Genomic DNA, 19,716 nt, shown 5'->3' on the forward strand with positions numbered 1-19,716 from the left:
AAATTTAAAAAAATAATCGCAACATTTTGAGAACCGCCGGCAGATATTGCCAACTACATCCAATTACCTGGATTTCAGTTAATTCGACGCACTGTGTTGCCATATGGACAAGAAAGTCTATGTTTACAAGTAAGTCATAAAATCACAACACCTGAGGAGTTTGCAGAGATGCATTACATTTTTAAGATTGTGATATTATTACATAAAATAAATTAAAAGTTAAATGTTTAAAAGTTAAATTAAAAAAACTTACCCAACATTAAAAAGATACTTATGACAGATCGATGTAACTGCGACAGTTCTCTTTTTTCGATACACACTTAACTAAATACACTTCATTGGCTGCTTTACTTGTACGTGCTATTATAAAAACTGCTAAAATAACAGTCCCCATTTTTAACTTAACACATTATTTTCGTATAGGCTTCATCACAATTTGAACCACTGATTTACAAAACACCTTGAAAAGCACACATTACACATTACTTTGAATATCTTTCTGAATGAATAAATGTTGAGAATTATTGTCTTTTACCGCCACTTTACGAACTACTTTCAATCTAAGAAAATACATGTTTCACTCAACAATTTTAAATACGTATTTTGCTTTTTCGCTATTTTTTCGATGTATTTCGACAATTCCGTCAACAGCTCAACCATCCGTCGGCCAAGACAGCCACGCATCACTGGTTGGTAACTGCTCACTGCTTCTTTGTCGCGCCGGCGTGTCGAGCTTGCGTCATGCGAGGTTGCCGTAGTTTCAACAATTTCAAATTCAAGACACTCGAAGCAATCAAATTCTTATTAAATTTTAAAAATAAAACAGAAAAACATGAAAGGAAACAAACAAAACACAAATGAATTGATTATTGATAAGGTCACAAAAAGAAATTTCTAAATTGTTTATCGTAATTCAGAATTCAATATATCGAAAACAGCCCGACGAATAATCAATTCATTTTCGTTTTGTTTGTTTCCTCATGTTTTCTCTGTTTTATTTTTAAAATTTAATACAAATTTGATTGCTTCGAATCTCTTGAATTTGAAATTGTTGTAACTACGGCAACGTTGCTTAACATCGTCGTCTGACGCAAGCCTGCCACGACGGCGCGGCTCAAAGGACCAGTTCACACGTGGCACTCTTGGCCAACGCGCGACGGTCGGGCTGTCAAAATACATCGAAAAAATAGCGAAAAAACAAAATACGTATTTAAAATTGTTGAGTGAAACATGTCTTAAATTGAAAGTAGTTCGTAAAGTAGCGATAAGAGAGGTATTCAAAGTAATGTGCGCTTTTCAAGGTGTTTTGTAAATCAGTGGTTCAAATAAAACAGAGAAACATGAAAGAAAACAAATATTGAATTCTAAATTACGATAAACATTTTAGGAATTTCTTTTTTGTGACCTGGTTGTGAATAATATAATGAATCATTTTCGTAAACGTCATAAACGTAATGTTTTAGTTAATTTTCGGTGGTTTTTGTTAAGTTTTCATTGAAAGGGTAAGTACTAAAAATAATTAATGTGTTTTTTTTCTATAATAATTATTAATAATGAGCACTGATGAAAATTTAACATTCTTAATTTTTGAGCAGAAATTTTTCTATGAATTTATAAATGTAGAACTATGTAGAATGTGGATAACATAGGAGGTTACAACACTGCATGGTTTAGATACACCGTAGAGAAATCTCAGGTGAATAAACAAGTGGCACTAAAAAGTTTTTTCAAATTTCCCGGAAAATGTCAAGAAAAATTTTAAATTTTCAACATTTTTTTTTCGCAAAAAAAACCTCATAGGCGTGTTTCTGGGGTTGAACTATACTACCAGTTAAAATATCTGCACTTATTTCTGGGACACCCTGTATATGTATATATATAAAAACAAAATTCCCAAGTTTTTTATACAGATGCCCGACGCACTATTGCCGGACCCTGTATTACAACAGAAAAAATATGGTGATGTAAAAATTAGCAGATATTCTAAGGTCGCACGAAAAACGAATTTTAAATTCAAATTAACACCCGCTTGTTATTTTAGTCACAGTATAAAGATATTGCTTTTATATTCTTTAATACTGTGTTTTAATCATTGCGAACATAAATAATTGTTGAAGTATTAATAAAATTCAATAATATTCAAATGAGAGAAAATGAACTAAAATTAAATTCCTCACAATTTACTCTTATTTTTCTTTGAAACAAGTTAGGATAAGACACAATTCCGAAATAAAATCTATTATATTACAGTATTCTCTCATTCGTTATTAAGGTTTAATATTGATTGGGAATCTAACGTGTCCCCCGTGAGAAGAACATTATTTATAGGGTTATTTACTAAAGCGTTGTTGTGGCTAAATGGATAAAAACTGTTTACTTTTTGTATTAAGTCCATGTATTCGTCCTTGTTTCGGTTCATCTTGCCGGAGAGTTTTCCGTTGCTTAAATCCAAGTTGAAGTGTATATGCATTATTTCGGACACCAAGTACCTTGGAATAAAAAATAATGAACGTAAAAGATCAATTCTTAGCAACAATATTAGTAAAAAAACGCTCATATACCATTTAGAGAGCATAAGGTCTCTAAGCCCCGCCTCCAGGCTTAGTTCAGCATTGAAGATGTCTTTAACGCGGTCGCAAAACAATTTCCGATGCACGTGATCAACTTTGAGTGATAAGCGATGGCGACAGCGCTGCCAGATTGTGATGGATTTATGAGATGAATCTTAATTTAAAATTGACAAACAACATATTTATTATATCATTTTTTAAAGGGTTTTACTTTTTATTTTTAATTTAATAACTAATATTTTACTGATTAATTGATTTATTTGTTTTATAGCTTATTTTACTTATTACATATTCGCAAAAACTAGTCCATTATGAAGATTATTATAAGCGTTATTATGGGTTATTTATTTATTGATGTACGTCTTACAACGCCATGAGTGGTAATAACAAGTAAGAGGGTGCTATTAATGCACAAACTAATAATCACAGAATTTAATAAAAACTAACTTTGAAAGTGCTTATCAATCTAACTTACTTTTCTGACTGCAGTCAAGGGTAACAAAGGACCTTTATTGTCACGTTCTCGTTCAAAATATAAAATAAAATCGTTTTAAAAGAAACAGGGAAGCTACAAGCTCTTTGCTTCGACTCTTTAAATGCTTTGGCATATTTTCAACACACAATTTCAAGAAATGCAATACAAAAACTAGAAAATTTAGTTCTTAAAAGAACTGTTTGTGCTTAAAAGGGCAATTTTTAAAAAAAGACTGAAAATAAGCAAAAAACGAGAATTACTCACAAAGATTCAACAACAATATGCTATTACACAAAATAATGACTGACACTAGGATAATTGGCAAATAATAAAGGACAACATTGTTAAACACGGCGCAATGTGACCAACATAGCGATAATAAAATGCGGTTAACTAATTTTTGCAGCTTTAAAGTAATATATTAGTTATAATATAACCCGATTTTGGAGAATTTCCTAATTTCATTGTATACCGCGTTAGAGACATCTTCACTGCTGAACTAAGCTTGGGGGTGGCATTTAGAGACCTTATGCTCTTTACATGGTATATTATGGACATATGCAACCCGGTCCACCGCAAAATTCGATTAACTCCACTTTTGAAAAGTCTTTTTACATTTAACTATACTTAGTATTATTCAGTATATTCATAATCATTCTTAGTATATTCATTCTTAGTATATTCATAACTTTTTATATTTATAACATTTTTCTTATAAAGATTTATTTTTATTCATTTAGATCTTATAAAGATCAAGACTGGTATCAAATTGAAAACTGGTATTTTATGTAGTAAAATTTTGAAGAGTTGTTTTTAAGTAGATGTAAGGAGCAAAAATCGATCTGGAATTATTTTCCCCAAAAAATCCTTTATGGGTATTTCGCCACTGCACTGCAAGAAAATTTACAAAATAAAATAGTTATTTTTTGTAAACACTTCTGCATTAAACCTAAACGGACACTGCTTGTCAGAAGTTATGTTTACAGTTATACAAATTTGCCTAACAAAGAAAAAAATGCTTAGTTTCGGAAAGTTTATCTCTTTTCGTCGTCGGAAGCAAAAAAAATTCAAAGAATAAGAAAAAAACTATTTAAAATATTTAAATTCAACTATTCGAGAACACTTTACTTTTTTAAAACAGATACGTCTACAAGAAACCGTTGACGTTCTGTTGTTGTTGTTTTGTTCATTTTAACAGAACGTCAATGGTTTCTTGTAGACGTATCTGTTTTAAAAAAGTAAAGTGTTCTCGAATAGTTGAATTTAAATATTTTAAATAGTTTTTTCTTATTTGTATTTTTTTGCTTCCGACGACGGAAAGAGAAACTTTCCGAAACATTAAGCATTTTTTTCTCTGTTAGGCAAATTTGTATAACTGTAAACATAACTTCTGATAAGCAGTATCCGTTTAGGTTTAGCGCAGAAGTGTTTGCAAAAAATAATTATTTTATTTTGTAGATTTTCTTGCAGTGCAGTGGCGAAATACCCATAATGGATTTTTTTGGAGAGATGAATCCGCCACATAGCTATAGACATTTTTTGGAATTATTTTATTTGTCATTCATTAAAATCAGAATCGCTAATTTCCGATAACTTTATTAATATGTACATATTATACTGTACTGGAAATGTGCAAATTTGTTTATTAAAACTTATAAAAACTTAAAAACAATAACCTAATTTAACTAATTACCTGGTAAATAGATCTATTTGTGGTTTGCCTCCTTTGCGGATTTCTAAATCAGAGATCCATCTAAAGTAACATTGACCCCACACCTCTAGATTGTATAACTTTGGACTTGGATCTAGAGTTCCTTTGAAACTATCATCATACAGAGGATTACAAAATAAAGCGATGTCTCGATCGTAAAACTGCTCCCTCCAATCCCAGATACTCCGCAAAACTATTTGAGGACCTAAACTGCCCTGTAAAGATAAATATCGACTTATCAAAAACGATAGAACAATTTATTAAAAAAACATTCTAAATATCAAATAAAAAATCTAAGGAAGGAGTCAAATACTATCACAGATTATATACTTTGGTGGTTCCAATTTTCGGAATCAGGCACTAGTTAGGTTACTAGTTTGCGCACATAGCACGCCCACTTATGGCCTCTAAAATTGTGCACAGCGCCTGACCGGCACAGTTATTAGAGAGATATCGGAAAACCGAATAGCGTCATGCAGTATTTACGCGTACCTTATCATGGTTACGATATGCGTGAGAGAATTTTTAACGCAACGCCCGCTAATAACTTTACCGCCTGACGTAATTTGCGGATCAATTACACCAAGCGCTACTTCTAAATAACGTTTAAAAATGGCTTAAATGGGCATGTGCGGGTATTTGACAACCGGGGCCGGCTGGCGAGATTTTTTATTTTAGGTTATGTTTTGAATTATTACTTTAGTTTTATTAGGTAATTTGGTATTTAAGTAGCTGGGCTTAGTTTTAATTAAATAAATATGGCCCAAAATATGGATTCCACCTCTTCCAATATTAAAGAACCTATAAAGAGGCTTAGGTTTACAGCAGATGACGACTTAACCCTTCTAAGAGAATTTGTTTCTTGTTGCCCTAACGTAATTTGCGGATCAATTACACCAAGCGCTATTTCTAAGTAACGTTTAAAAATTGCTTAAATGGGCAGGTGCGGGTATTTGACAACCGGGGCCGGCCGGCGAGATTTTTTATTTTAGGTTATGTTTTGAATTATTACTTTAGTTTTATTAGGTAATTTGATATTTAAGTAGCTGGGTTTAGTTTTAATTAAATAAATATGACCCAAAATATGGATTCCACCTCTTCCAATATTAAAGAACCTATAAAGAGGCTTAGGTTTACAGCAGATGACGACTTAGGCAGACGTTGAACAATAAAGCACTGGAAATAAGCACTTTAGCCCTTTAGTTTTAAAATACCTAGTAAACAAAACAATTTCAAAGTTTTAAATTCAAAGTTAGGTTAAGTATAAATAGCGGACGCGACGCGAACAGAATTCTTTCCGATCCGATAATTATAAATGAAGAGAGTTAATACCACCTCACGTAAAGGAAATAACACCTGGCCTTATTAACGTCCATGCACGCTATTCGGTTTAGCGATATTTCTCTATTACGCTGTTTATTGTTATTTTACGCGAGTTTATTTTTGCGCACAGGAAATTTTACTCGTTTGCACATCGTCATTAAAAACAATTTTCGAACCACGAATTAGGGACAAGATTTTTATCTGTATACTCATAGGATACCTAATCTGTGATACTATTTTATATTGATACATTGCCGGCGGAAGCTATGTCGACTCGACAGTCGGCAGCCGGCTTGACGCATGCTTCTGTGGTGCATTCTCCGCCGGTACTGCCACCATCGGAGAATATCGTAAACAACTAGTATATACAAATACACGGGTTTAAATAGCGAGTATACGGAACATATGTATTACATAATTATTATTCTAAAAGTGTTAGGAAGTATAATTTGTGAAAATTCTAAAAATAAAAAAAGTAAATATTTTGATATCTTCAGAAGGTCTAACTTGTATGATAATTTATTATTCGAGCGAAAAAAAAACTTTTTTGATGAGTTCAACTACGGTAGCGAGCATAGTTTTAAACATCGGTTTTGCTAGTGAGGTCATAATTGGGACTATTTCGGCTATAACGAAATTTTTTAAAGGTACATAATTATAGTTTTAGAAGATGTTCATAAAACGTTTAATTACTAGTCGATTAAAAAAGTATACTATTAATATTGCAAATTATATTTTATCCTCTCATAGTATATCCACAGATTATACAGATTATAAACTTATCGTCAAAAGCATTGTTTTTCGTGGTTCCAATTTTCGGAGTCGCGCACTAGTTAGGTTACTAGCTTGCGCACATAGCACGCCCACTTACGGCCTCTAAAATTGTGCACAGCGCCTGACCGGCCCAATTTATTACGCTGTTTAAACGCGAGTTTATTTTTGCGCACAGGAAATTTTACTTATTTGCTCATCGTCATAAAAACAATTTTCGTACCACGAATTAGGGCCAAGATTTTTATCTGTATACATATAGTATACCTAATCTGTGGTATATCTATTTATTTTTTTAGTTATGTAATGAGCACTTTGTTTACACACTTGATTCGTAGTCAAATCGGTGAGAAACTATGAAGCTATAAAATGTTGTTTCGGGAGAGTTGAATATCCGGGAACGTTGAGTTATTGAATGTTATTGCACCCAACAACGCCCTAATTACGCTCTCCTTTACGCGTTAACATTTTTTTGGCAATTTCATTAACATTTGAAATTGTCACAACACAACAACACGCCTAGTTCGTATTCTTTTGTCACTTATTTTTTTACTACCCGAAACAGCCTTACATCACACGAACCTCGTACCTGAGTGTTTTATAGTCTCAATAACTGCACTAGCAAAAAAATAAAATACTTAAATACTATGACAAAGCCACGACAAACCGGAAACCAAGTTAGGCATATTGAAACCGTTTCGTGGTTTTGCTCTTTATATTGATACTAGTTGAAGCCTGGCGCATACGCCACGACATCAGGAAAAACTACTTTTTATTTTTTTTAATTAAATGAAAAAAAAAATCCGGCGACGACAGTTTTTAGAAGAGCCAATTAGATATATTTTAGTAAAAAAAAGCAACTTTCTAGAGCAAGTCGTTACTTCAGTAGAGACGACACAGATAAACATTAGCATTTTATATATGTAGATACTCCTTCCATAGTTATTATTAAATGATTCTCAAATTTAAATGGGATAAGCTATCAATAAACTTTCAATAACATTTCTTACATAAAAATACGTATACAAATTTAATTACCATAGTTGCTAATATTCGTTGATGATGACAATTAAAAAGAAACGTTTCGAATAGTGATATGTGCGCAGAATCCCATAAAGTCGTTAAGTAAGTATCACTTATTTGGAAGGCAGTTGGATATTGTTGAATGAGCTGCCACACACAGTCCAGGAATAACAAAAAAACTGGAGATTGTTCTAGCTTCTAAAATGGTAACAGTTATGTAGTAGGTATATAAAATGGCGTCCTTTTAATTTCCAAATATTACCTTACTCAAAATGTGTCCCAGTCTATTAGCAAAAGGATGGCCCAACATCACCCAATCTTTTTGTATTAAAGACTGAAAACCATATTTTGTTCTGAAGTGGGAATCTAATATAATCTGTGTTAAACTTGATACTACACAATTTAAGTCTTGACCATCTCCTATGATACAAATAAAATAATAAAAAAAATTGTGAACAATAATTATAGTAAATATAGGAAGTTACAGATTCAAACGTATTTTATAGGGATCTGAGTCTTGAAAAAATAGATTTGATCATCTAATGTCCTTTGTGTCTTGTCTTGGCCAATTAAAAGATGCCTAAATCGTTTTTTTAAATTATATCTCAATTTTTTCAAATGGAACAAGGGTGGCTCATTAGCATATTTGGAGAAAACATTTTTTTACGAATTATTTGGTACCACATAATTGGTATTTCGAGTCAAGTTGTCATTATGAACAGCAAAATATATACGAAAATGTCAACAACGAAGAGAGTATGTGAGGGAGACTACACCATAATTGGAAATGGTTGAATAAGCTAAAGCTGATGATGATAGAAAGATAAAGAAGGATAGAACGTTTCCAGAACAAATTTATTTCCAAAAAAACATTTTTTCTCAAATTTTAAACTACACTATTTAAAAATCATTTTCACTCAATATAAAAATAAATTACAACCTTCTGAGGGCCAACTGGCAGTAAGCGTGATTAAAAAATTAAGAAGAGTACCGACCAAGTATTGATTTCTAGGACTTGACCTCGCAAAAAATTCATCGATTATCAGTCCCCAGCCGTCTGACGCCGTTTTTTTACGTCGGACTCGAAGCAGTAATGACTTGACATTTGTTAATCATAAAAATTTGATGTAAAACATTCAATTTTAGAATAAAAATATTCTAAGGCAGTTCACATTAAAAAACAGAAAAAAACACAAAAATGTTGAAACCAAAGCAATCAAAACTAGCGATGGGAACTATCGAATGAATTAGACTATCGAATGGTTAATGAATGAATGATTTCAACTATCGAATGGTTTTATTCGAATAAAATCATTCATTCATTTGTATACTAAAGCATATGTGACAACCTCGCCGTGCGACTAAATGGTTATCGTTGAGCCACGACTATCGAATGCTTTTGATAAATGAAATTTAGTATTCGTTTGATTTTTGTATGCGTCAGTGTATTATTAGTTCTTCCAAATTTTTATAACTTCGCCGTATAAATACTGTGCTATTTTTGCGTTTATTAAAATAGTTAAAATACTAAAATAGTAGTTATTTTTTAATTTTATTTATTGACGATTGTGTGCATGTGCAGGTGGTCAAAATTTTTCCGAAAATTTGTGTGGTTTTCCGTAGTCTGATCTTTCAATTATTTAATTTTATATGGTATATGGTTTGGTTTGGTGAACTTACAATTAATTTTAAAAATACATATTTGTATTTTAGATGTTTTAATAATATGAATTAGTTGGAACTTAATAATCATATTTAAGTAAATGGTTATCGAACTCAAACTATGGGGTGAGAAAATTAAAATGAAAGTTTTACACGTGTCAATTTTAAAAAAAAGTTAACGATGTTTGTATTTTGTTTATGCTAATTCTCTTACATGTAGTTTTTTGCGAAGAAATATTTCATTTATTTTTTAAAGTAAATGCCAGTAAAAGTAAATATAATTTTTAAATAGTAATATAAAGCACCTATTATAAATAATTTTGATTTCTAATTTTTTATTTATATTTTCCTTCCATTACACTGCATGCTTAGAAAATTAATAAATGTTTATATTTCATGATTTTAAAATTTAACAAATTAGTTCTGTAATTATTATTATTTAATAAACCTACGTTGCCACACACAAAAAATTTAGAGACTATATTATTTTTAAATAGGATCTAATATAAATAATTTTGACATCTAATTTGTTGTTTATATTTTGCTACTACTTAAAAAAAAATATTTATATTAAATGATTTTAAATTTTGTTGTTAATAGGTATAACAAATTATTACTGTTATTATTATTTATTAAACCAGTTTTTGCTTAAAAACATTAAAAATAATTTTCCTACATCCAAAATAACAAGTATTATTGCAGTGTAACATAACAATCCACCCGGCCTCCTCTTACTTAATACCAAAATATGGCAACAGCGCCCTTCATAATGTATTTTCTGTGTAAATACTAGCACCTCAATAAAAAAAATAATGTATCCTTATCTATATCTGACTCCGCAAAAAATCAAAGATGCCGGCTTCTTTCATAGCATTAACACCGACCGCTGTCGGGCTTCTCGGAAAGAAACCTACGTCGCCGGGCGACAACTAAAATTCAGTTAATATTTTATTATAATCGATCCTGACGAATAAATGAATTTCATAAATGAATGAATTTTATAAATGAATGGTTTTTGCTGTCGAATTACTAGAATACAATATTTCAAGGCAGATGACGGATCTATTCGATAATTTTTATTCGAATAGTTTTCAACGAATGTTTTCTTACTAACTATCGAATTATTCGAATGAATTGCAACTATCGAATGTTTCGATAGTATTCATTCGATACTTCCCACTACTAATCAAAACACGCTTGTCGAGACATTAGCCTTAAGGCCCACCAATCGCCACATCATTACTTTTTGAGTCCCTCTTGTTTTATTTTTAATAGTATAGTAGAAAATAGATGTTATTTTGTTTATCAACTTAAGCTTGATTTACGTGCATCCGTTATCCAGCGATATGATGATACGAGAGCCTAAGGGGGCTAGGAGAAACATATGTGTAGCATATTTAGTTTCATAAAAAAGTAGCAAAGTAATGTGAAAACCGCATCATTGTATCTTTATACCCATAAACGAGAAATCCCATAAAATACAGGAAAATGGGATACCCTGTACATATGTGATGTGTAGTAGTGAACCGCAGTAATCTACCGGCAGCCAGACCGCCCGCACTTTGGTCAGGAGAACATAGCAAAAGATACATTAAAGAACCAGCTTTCTTAAAATTCCCCGACGTTGCTAGCTCTCGTACTATTATATTTTTATTAAGGTTAGATTAAATATGTCAAAAAAGTGTCAAAACGTCCGTTATCGTACGATCTTTCTCCGTTGACGGGTTAGAGTAAAAAATTTACGGATGAAAAGTGGCGCGAAAACGCTATAACCAATCAGAGCGCCGTCGGACCATCGTATCAACGGATAACAGACGCATGAAAATCAAGCTTAATTTTTAAAATACTTGCACTTATTTAAGGGGCACCCTGTAAATTAAAGAAATTAAAAATTTCACTTACCTTCTTGAAGAACAACTGTACAATTTTCTTTATCTATTTTCTTAGCTGCTTCTACGGCTTTACTTAGACAAGTGGCTACATGATTAAGCCACTTTGTTGAGTCTAATAATGCATAAAATTTAAAATCCTAAAAATGAAGTGAATATACAGGGTGTCCCAATATTCCGTAGACATAGAACTACCTACTACCTATTTTTGGAATCAAAATAAGTTTATTGGACCACTGCCGTCTCTAATAAATCAGCCACGGCGCGGACTTTTGTTTATTTAATCAGCTGTTCATCGTTAGATATTCGGTTAGATTCTGTATTCATATTTTGTCGGTTGATTTTTGGTATTATTTGTTACTGTAGTGCAAAAAACTTATTATTTTGGTGTTTTAAGTGACATAAACTACTACCAGATATATGGTCACTCTGTTTCTTATAAAAAACACGAAATATTACACGTTTTGTTAAGTGATAGAGACAAAACATTTAGTAAATACCAGAGAGACCATTTAACGACAGAAAATGTGTAATCGGTGGAGTTGGAAAATATTTATACTAAAATTTATGTAGGAGTGGAGGTAGTTTCCACCCTTCCGGACTTTTTCTTGATTTTTCTAAAAGTAAAATGTTAAAGCACTTAGCAAAACATAGGCACCCAAAATCTCATTCAAATCTTAATAACGGCTCTTAAAATATCGGAAAAATGTGTTTATTTTTTTAAAGTTTGATGCCCTCTAGCGGAAAAACGAAGCACTTTTGTATTGAGGTAAATTGTGTCCAATGAACTTACCTTGATTCCAAAAACACATAGTAGTTCTATATCCACAAAATATCCCGCTGTATTAAGCTTATTAAACTGGTAACTCTAAATATTTTTTTACACATAAGTGCAAAATCAAAGATTCTGTTTACTGATGTCACATACTTGTTGCTTAAACTTAGATGGAGTATCGGGGGTACACAAATCCCTTAGTTTCAAATAGCTCGATTGAATCTCTTTAGGGTTTGGAGTTGAGAGATCGATAATGTGTGGAGGTTTTTTCTCGGGATGACTTTTCCTTATATGTTCTAAGAGTTTATTCTCTTCAGTCCTATCAGTTATGGTTGGAAGAAGATCAGCCATTCTAACAAGAGCAGCACCTTTAGCAGTACCCCACACCTGTAGTTAAAAATGTTACAAATACCAAAAAAAATTGCCTAAATAAATTTAATATGAAAAAATACCATCCAATCGAAAAAAAAAACGGCGTCAAAGACGGCTGGGGAATGACAATCAGATAATTTTAGCGAGATGAAGGCCTAGACGTCAATAATTACTTGGCGCATACTTTAGCGCTTACTGCCAGTTGGTCTTAAGAAGGTTGTAATTTACTTTTATATTGAGTAAAAATAGTTTTCAAATGGCGTAGTTTAAAATTTGAGAACATTTTTTTAAAATAGATTTGTGTGTCTGGAAACGTTGTTTCCTTTTGTAATATTTCTGTAATTAGTGTTAATTTTTGACAAGTTTTGTGTCAATTTTTAGTAAATGACGTCTAGAGATTGATCTCGCCAAAATTATCATCGATTGTTATTCATGACGCCGCTTTTTTTCGATCATATGATGTTTTTGACTAGCGTCTACGACACACTAGTCTATTCGGGCACCCAACAATGTTGCCGTTGGTTGTCCCATCAATTCTCCTATGTATGCACATTTACATATGCATACACGAAGCATTTCCATTTGCTTTAGGCTTTAGTAAAATTAGAGATAACTATGTTGTCTCTGGTAAAGTGATGTTTTTCAATTTTTCTCGTTAATGACGTGCAATTGCCCTTCTACTTGATGTAAATTGTACAAGACAAGCTTCTATTGGACCAACATTAAAAGCTCTCTAGTGTCTACCACCGTTGATAGAATATAATAAGCTTAGATAAACCCTTTGGTAAATCCCAGAAAACTTATTAAACCATCTGAACAAAAACAAAAATTATTATAAAAAATTAAACAACACTGTTTATACATTGACCCCTATTATTTATTAGATAAGTTAGTATTAACGCATTTTCACACATAATAGTTCATCAGCATTTTTGCATTCTTTAGGATTTTTATTTTTAGATGGGTTGTTTAATGTCACTCTATAAAATTCAGTGAAAATGTAAATCTAATACTTAATCATAAGCTATAACATGTAAGATATATTGTATAAGATATATTATATAAGCTATATAAGATATATAAGGTATATTATATAAGATATATTATATTTTAATAAAGAAAATATAATATTTGAATAAAAAAAATAGTAAAAATATTTCTAGATGATTTGACTAAGGTTCACATCGAATAAAATGTAGTGAAAATAAAGATCTAGTATTTGGCAACATTGTTGGGTGCCCGAGTAGACTAGTGGGAGTAAGACGCTAGTGTAATTTTGTACCATCCTTACCCAAAGAGGACAGAATCTGTTTCGAAACTTCTCTACTGCTTCTATAATAATACCATCTGTAACAGATTGAGGCACTATAAAAACCTCAAATAAAAGTGGCGAAGTTTGAAAGTCGCGGTTTACTTGGCTTAACCTCCAATTTTGACAGCCAGTTCTTTGAAGCTCTTTTTCCCAATCCTGTATTGTATGAAAAAGTCTAGCTTCTTTAAAAATTGCTCTGTCATCATGTGGTTCCCTAGAAATTTTACATATAATAAACAAACATGCATACGGAGCTGAGACTGAATGATGAGTTATAACTCAAGAAAGTGGGATACAATAGATCAGTAATGGTGGGTTCATACAGCCAAATGAAATAAAATAAGAATAAAATAAAATAAAATAAGAAAGTTGGTTAGATGGGATACCGTACATGCGTTCATACACCCAAATAAAATAACAAATAAAATAAAAAGTCTTTATCTTGTTTTATTTTATGTGAAAATGGCTTTGCGCACGCTTAATTCTAACCTACAAATATTTTCAGTTTGGATTTAATTTATTTTTTAATTTCACATAAGTAAAATGTATAATATAGTAGGCAACGAATAAATAAATATACTATAAATAGTAAAATTACTATAAACAATCGTAAAAGTTAACTTTTATCCAGCCTCATCGTACTGCGCATGAGCAAATATATATTTCTTATTTTATTTTATTTGCCTGTATGAACGCACACAAATAAGAATTCCTTATTTCTTATTTTATTTTATTCTTATTTTATTTTATTTGGCTGTATGAACCCACCTTAAGATCGCGGTGATTAAATTTCCCAAAACAGAAGTTTAGGTACATATTGCAACATCACCCTGTATATTATTAATTTTCTATATTAAAGGTTAACTTGTTTTACTCACTTGCAATCATAAGCAAAGAGAAGCTGATGCCTTTTTGGATATACATGATGTAACAAAGCGTTGGCAATGTTTTTTCCACTGTCTTTACTACTTAGTATAAAACTAAATTCAAAATATTTCATATTCTAAAATATACAAGTATTTAAATGGTCCCATCCTATAGGAGATAAAATCTCACCTTACAAACTATCAATAATTCTTTAACTTTTCCACTAATATTATGACCAGGTACAAGTTTTTTCTTTTTATCTCCATTTTGATAGATAGAATCGATTAGAGACAGACAAACATCATTCACTCCTAATAGAAAATTTTGTTGATAACAGTTTGCAGGGTCAGTTTCTTCTGCAGAAGCAAATGACAATTTAAAAGTTGTAACTGTTAGAACCCCTCTAGTTTTCTTAATTCCTTCTGTTAATGGGGTGTACATTAATACTTTCTGAGCTTCCATTACAACTGTTTCTCCTTAAAAATAAGTGAAAACAGAAATTAAAACTAGATATTTCATAATTAAGAATTAAATATAAATATCTTCTTAATCTAACATCTTTATCTATAAATTATGGAAAAATGAACAGAGATTAAGTTTTATTATTTGTTTTAAAATATTTCAGTATTTATTAACTGTGATCTTATCATGATAACAATTCAAGTTTATTATTAAATCTTAGGTGTCAACCACAAAACAATTTAATAACGGTTATTTATAGATATACCACATATAAATTATAAATCTAAGTTTGACACTAGTGTTAAATCATTTCTTACCATCGAGAAATTTAGTTCTTTGGGAATCATCCAGTATGACATTCTAAAATTAAAATAACTGTGTATAACAATAAACAAGACCTAAACCTTAATACCTCTAGCCCAGGCTCATCTAAATAACTTTTAAAGCCGGAATTTTCTTTTTTATCATTCATGTTTGGGAATTTTCTTCAAATTTACTTATAAGCCTTAGTTTAACGTCAATGGTTCCTCAAAAAACTAATTTATATGTATATTCAATTTTTATCCCATATTTATTTTTTTAGAGCTTAAAAAATAAAAATAAATATAATAAATTTTTATATTTATGAAAACTAGTGTCTTCCTCTTTGAAGTTACGTTTTTTAGGTTAACTTAATCAGCAAATGTCAAAATTTGACGGGCAATGTGACAGATGTCATTACATAATTTTATTTATTCTTTACCACCTAAGATCATATATAATTTAGGGCAGGGATGGGCTTCTCTTTATTTTTTTTTATGTTTTGGTGTAAAATACACAAAAAACACATTTTTTTATACCAACATCCTAGGGATTTTGTAGTAGGGCTCGTTGTTTTGGCTGGGTTACTTTCTGATAAAGAAATAATCAGAAATTATTAAAAAAAATATGAGTTTACACAGAGATCTGTCATAGAGAATGTGCGTGTTCAGGGAACACAGCGGCTGACCGACCGCTGAGTATTTTACTCAGCGGCTGACTGTTTTTGCGTGTAAAAAGAGACCGTTTAGGGAAACCGCTTACTCAGCCACTCAGCCGCTGACCGTCCCTGAACGCGCATTATTTGTGGTTAGATAATTGTCACATAGATGGCCTGACAGAGGAGAAAAAAGGCGCGTTTTTGATTATTTTTGAGTTTTCGTTATATTTTCGTTTTTGCTTGTTTGCTTGAGAACAAGCAAACATTTGTTCTAAAATTGTTAATTCCATGTTAATCCCGTTTAAAGTCCTGTTTATATTTTTAAAAATTTACACATTATAGTTTAAGAGAAAAATAAAAAATATGAAAATATAGTTGATTTTTTTTCTAATTAACAAAAATTAAACGCGTTCATATCATTTAGAGGTCATTGGTTGAATTGGTTGAAATCCAAACAGATTGTGAATAAAAATACACTATATAATATTTTTATTAGGATCTTTTAATTTTTATTCAAAGATTAAAGTTGAAATAGGTACCTAGTTGTCAAAATGTCATATATTTGATATATTTATAATCATCAGACAGAGAATAACATTTTAATAAGAATAATGGCAGAAAAAATTAAAGACCCTTATTCAAAATTGCGTTCTCTTAATTCAGCATTGTAAGTATTTACATAAGCACCTGTATAAAGTCGGTCCGATTTGCATTAAAAATTTATGTTCATTTCAGAAATAATGAGATTATGAAGTTTGATCCTAAACAATCTATAGAATGCAACCCCGTTAAAGGTCTTGGATTAAATTCGTATTACATAAACATGAGACAGGAGATCCATCATTTGGAAAAATTGTCGTTAAATTATAGAAGAGAAAAAATTAAAAAATTATATATTAGTGATTTTTTAGAGGAAGAAAAAGAGTTAAGGGAAGTTGATTTAGGTTACATAAATACACAACCTTAAAGTATTTTTTCTTTAAATAAAATTAAATAAAATAAAATTTCATGTGTAGCTAATTCTGTTTATGTTATGTTTTTATAATGCCTAAGAGTCATTTGATGTATGAGTCAGGATGGCCGAGCGGTCTAAGGCGCTGCGTTCAGGTCGCAGTCCACTCTGTGGGCGTGGGTTCGAATCCCACTTCTGACATTCTTTTTTATTTTTTTAAATTCCTTATAATACTTTTTCAAATCATTTGAAACAAAAGTACATTATAACAGATTTTTTTGTAACAGATTCTTTAGATTTTGTAATAGATTTTCACTAGACCATAAAGGAAAGAACAAAACAGAACAGTCAGAACAAACATGAAACCGTGTGAAATACCTAGTATATACTCTACAGTATGATCGAAAAAAAACGGCGTCCAGTTGGCATGGAAATTTACATCAATGACATTCCCCATATAAAATGATAGCGATCTTCATTTCATAGCCATCTCTGAAGCCGTTTTTTTCGATTATACGGTATTTTAAACGCTGGCACCGCCTGTTGTATTCAACACAACATACAAAAATACAGAGTATTTTATTTCGTCCCATTGCTGCCAAAAGTCACTAACTTACTTTTTATTACTTCTGAGAAAAATGCGTCTAAAGATGAATTGCATTGCATAAAGATGTTATAGTTAGTAACTATTCGGTATTAAAATAAAACATAAATAGCCAGAAATCGTAGTTAATGACTTTTGCAATCGATTCTCCGCTTCAAAACATAGTTAGTGATTGAATTTGGTTGTTCGGAAAAATGTTAGTTAGTGACTTTTGGCAGCAATAGGACGATTTAAAAAGTAGTGGGAAACAATTTAACAATCTGAAAATTACTATCCTGTGTAATAATGTAATTTTAAATGAATAAAGTCATCATCCCAGTAGACAAAAGGTGGTCTTGAGCAAATGCAAGACCAAGACTTCCCTGGTCTTGCAGTTTATATAATAAGTAGTCTTCATGAAGGTTCCAGTCTTTTTAATAAGTAACTTTTTTAACAAATCTTTACCAGGTGGACTTTCTATACAGGGTGGCGCACCTCATTCGTCTCGGTTGATTATACGAAAACGGAAAGATGTAGAAACAAAAATTTTTATGGGTATATGTAGAGAGCCAATATGCATAATTTAAAACTATTTTCAAATGTACAGGGTGTTTCAGAACTAAGATCCATACCAAAAGTTATATTTTTTCTTATGGAACACACCCGGTAAAAATACCGGGGAATTCAAAAATTAAATAAAAATTTAATTTTTGAATTCTTGGGCATAAAATAAGGCATTTATTATAAGGGTTTAATATGTTTAAATGCTTTGGTTTTTGAGTTATTTAAATATGCATGCTATAATAAAAAAAGTTTGTCAACACCCTGTACATTATTTTTCAGAGTTAATTCTTGTATTGGCTTTGAAGTCAGAGAAATAAACTTTACTCAAAAATTTTATTGCTTCCTTAAATGTATACAAGGGTATCAAAAATTGCTGGTCTATTTTAAATATTTATTTTACATAAAAACTTATTAGTTATTTCAAATACAACACTATGTATTTTTTTAAATAAGTCGAAGCAAATTTAAATGCTCTTTCAAATTATATTAGGGTTTCCTATACCTATCTGGCTCAGTTTTTGGCAATTTGCTAGTGACAGTTAGTAGCTATTTTCAAAATCGACATTAGTTTATGGGCTTTATTTAAATTTCTAACAGTTTACTTTTAATTTGTGTGTACGATACGTGTCACTGTGATAGTTTTGACGTAAGAAACGTCAAAAGTTGATGTCGTACGATCACGACCAAATTTGGTGGGTGGGCTATGTGATCGACGGTGCACACGGTCCCATCCTGCAAAGTTGAATACGACGTTTCGTTTACATCTTCATCAAATGTGGGTCGACGTTTCGAACCGGTGCCTCTAAATGGACGCAATCTTCAGGATTTTTCTTAATTATGGGTCGATTGGAACCAAACTCGGCACGTGGATAGAGGTACGCGAATGGAGTCCTCAGACAAAAGTAAGAAGAAGTTTCACTTCAAATATGCACATTTTTTTATTTATTATATTATATAATTATATATATATATATATATATATATATATATATATATATATATATATATATATATATATATATATATATATATATATATATACAAATAACTTCAGGGGGCGATTCCTGGTTCAAAATAAAGGGAAGTTTGCTTCATAAACGTTGAGTCAAAAGTCAACCATTAGGGAGATATGGCGGTACAAAGATGGCGGAAAAATAATGTTTTTATTTTTTATCTTGAAAACGAAAAGAAATTTTATGGGAGCATTACTGTTACGAAAACACACTTTCTGGTAATTTTTTCACTTTTTTAAAATGAGTGGAAGGGGTTGAAATAAACTACCCTTATCATTCTTGTTAACGAAATTTAAAGAAAAATCTTATCAAACACATGCAAAGTTTATTTAGAAACTTTTTTATCTCTTGTGTTTCTTTGATAAAACTCGCCGATTTGAAATTAAAAAATAACATGTAAAGCATTACATGTCAGGATCAAAAACATTTTTAGA

General features: G+C 31.1%; 1 protein-coding gene and 1 non-coding gene across 2 annotated transcripts; one reads left to right on the top strand and one right to left on the bottom strand.

Moving 5' to 3' along the window:
• Window positions 1-1,841: 1,841 nt before the first annotated feature.
• LOC115879757 (myotubularin-related protein 10-A) lies at window positions 1,842-15,869 on the bottom strand. Its single transcript, XM_030896741.1, has 11 exons — window positions 15,625-15,869; window positions 15,530-15,572; window positions 14,940-15,226; window positions 14,762-14,886; window positions 13,863-14,097; window positions 12,353-12,586; window positions 11,438-11,564; window positions 8,136-8,293; window positions 7,889-8,071; window positions 4,739-4,971; window positions 1,842-2,489 (listed from the first exon to the last, which is right to left on the bottom strand). Exons 1-11 carry the CDS (start codon window positions 15,682-15,684, stop codon window positions 2,258-2,260), a joined length of 1,917 nt encoding a protein of 638 aa, XP_030752601.1. The 5' UTR covers window positions 15,685-15,869; the 3' UTR covers window positions 1,842-2,257.
• A 1,371-nt stretch (window positions 15,870-17,240) lies between these two features.
• Trnal-cag lies at window positions 17,241-17,323 on the top strand. The gene has a single exon. It is a non-coding gene; the product is annotated as a tRNA-Leu (tRNA).
• The last annotated feature ends 2,393 nt before the right edge of the window (window positions 17,324-19,716 follow it).

This window comes from Sitophilus oryzae, unplaced genomic scaffold (assembly GCF_002938485.1).
Source record: "Sitophilus oryzae breed Bouriz unplaced genomic scaffold, Soryzae_2.0 scaffold_1586_pilon_pilon, whole genome shotgun sequence".
Taxonomy (NCBI): domain Eukaryota; kingdom Metazoa; phylum Arthropoda; class Insecta; order Coleoptera; family Curculionidae; genus Sitophilus; species Sitophilus oryzae.

Coding starts and splice junctions, on each gene's coding strand:
- LOC115879757 (XM_030896741.1), bottom strand. CDS start 15,684: ATGAATGATAAAAAAGAAAATTCCGGCTTTAAAAGTTATTTAGATGAG. Junction 14,887..14,939: donor AATTATTGATAGTTTGTAAG/GTGAGATTTTAT, acceptor TGTATATTTTAG/AATATGAAATATTTTGAATT. Junction 11,565..12,352: donor CATCTAAGTTTAAGCAACAA/GTATGTGACATC, acceptor CTTCATTTTTAG/GATTTTAAATTTTATGCATT.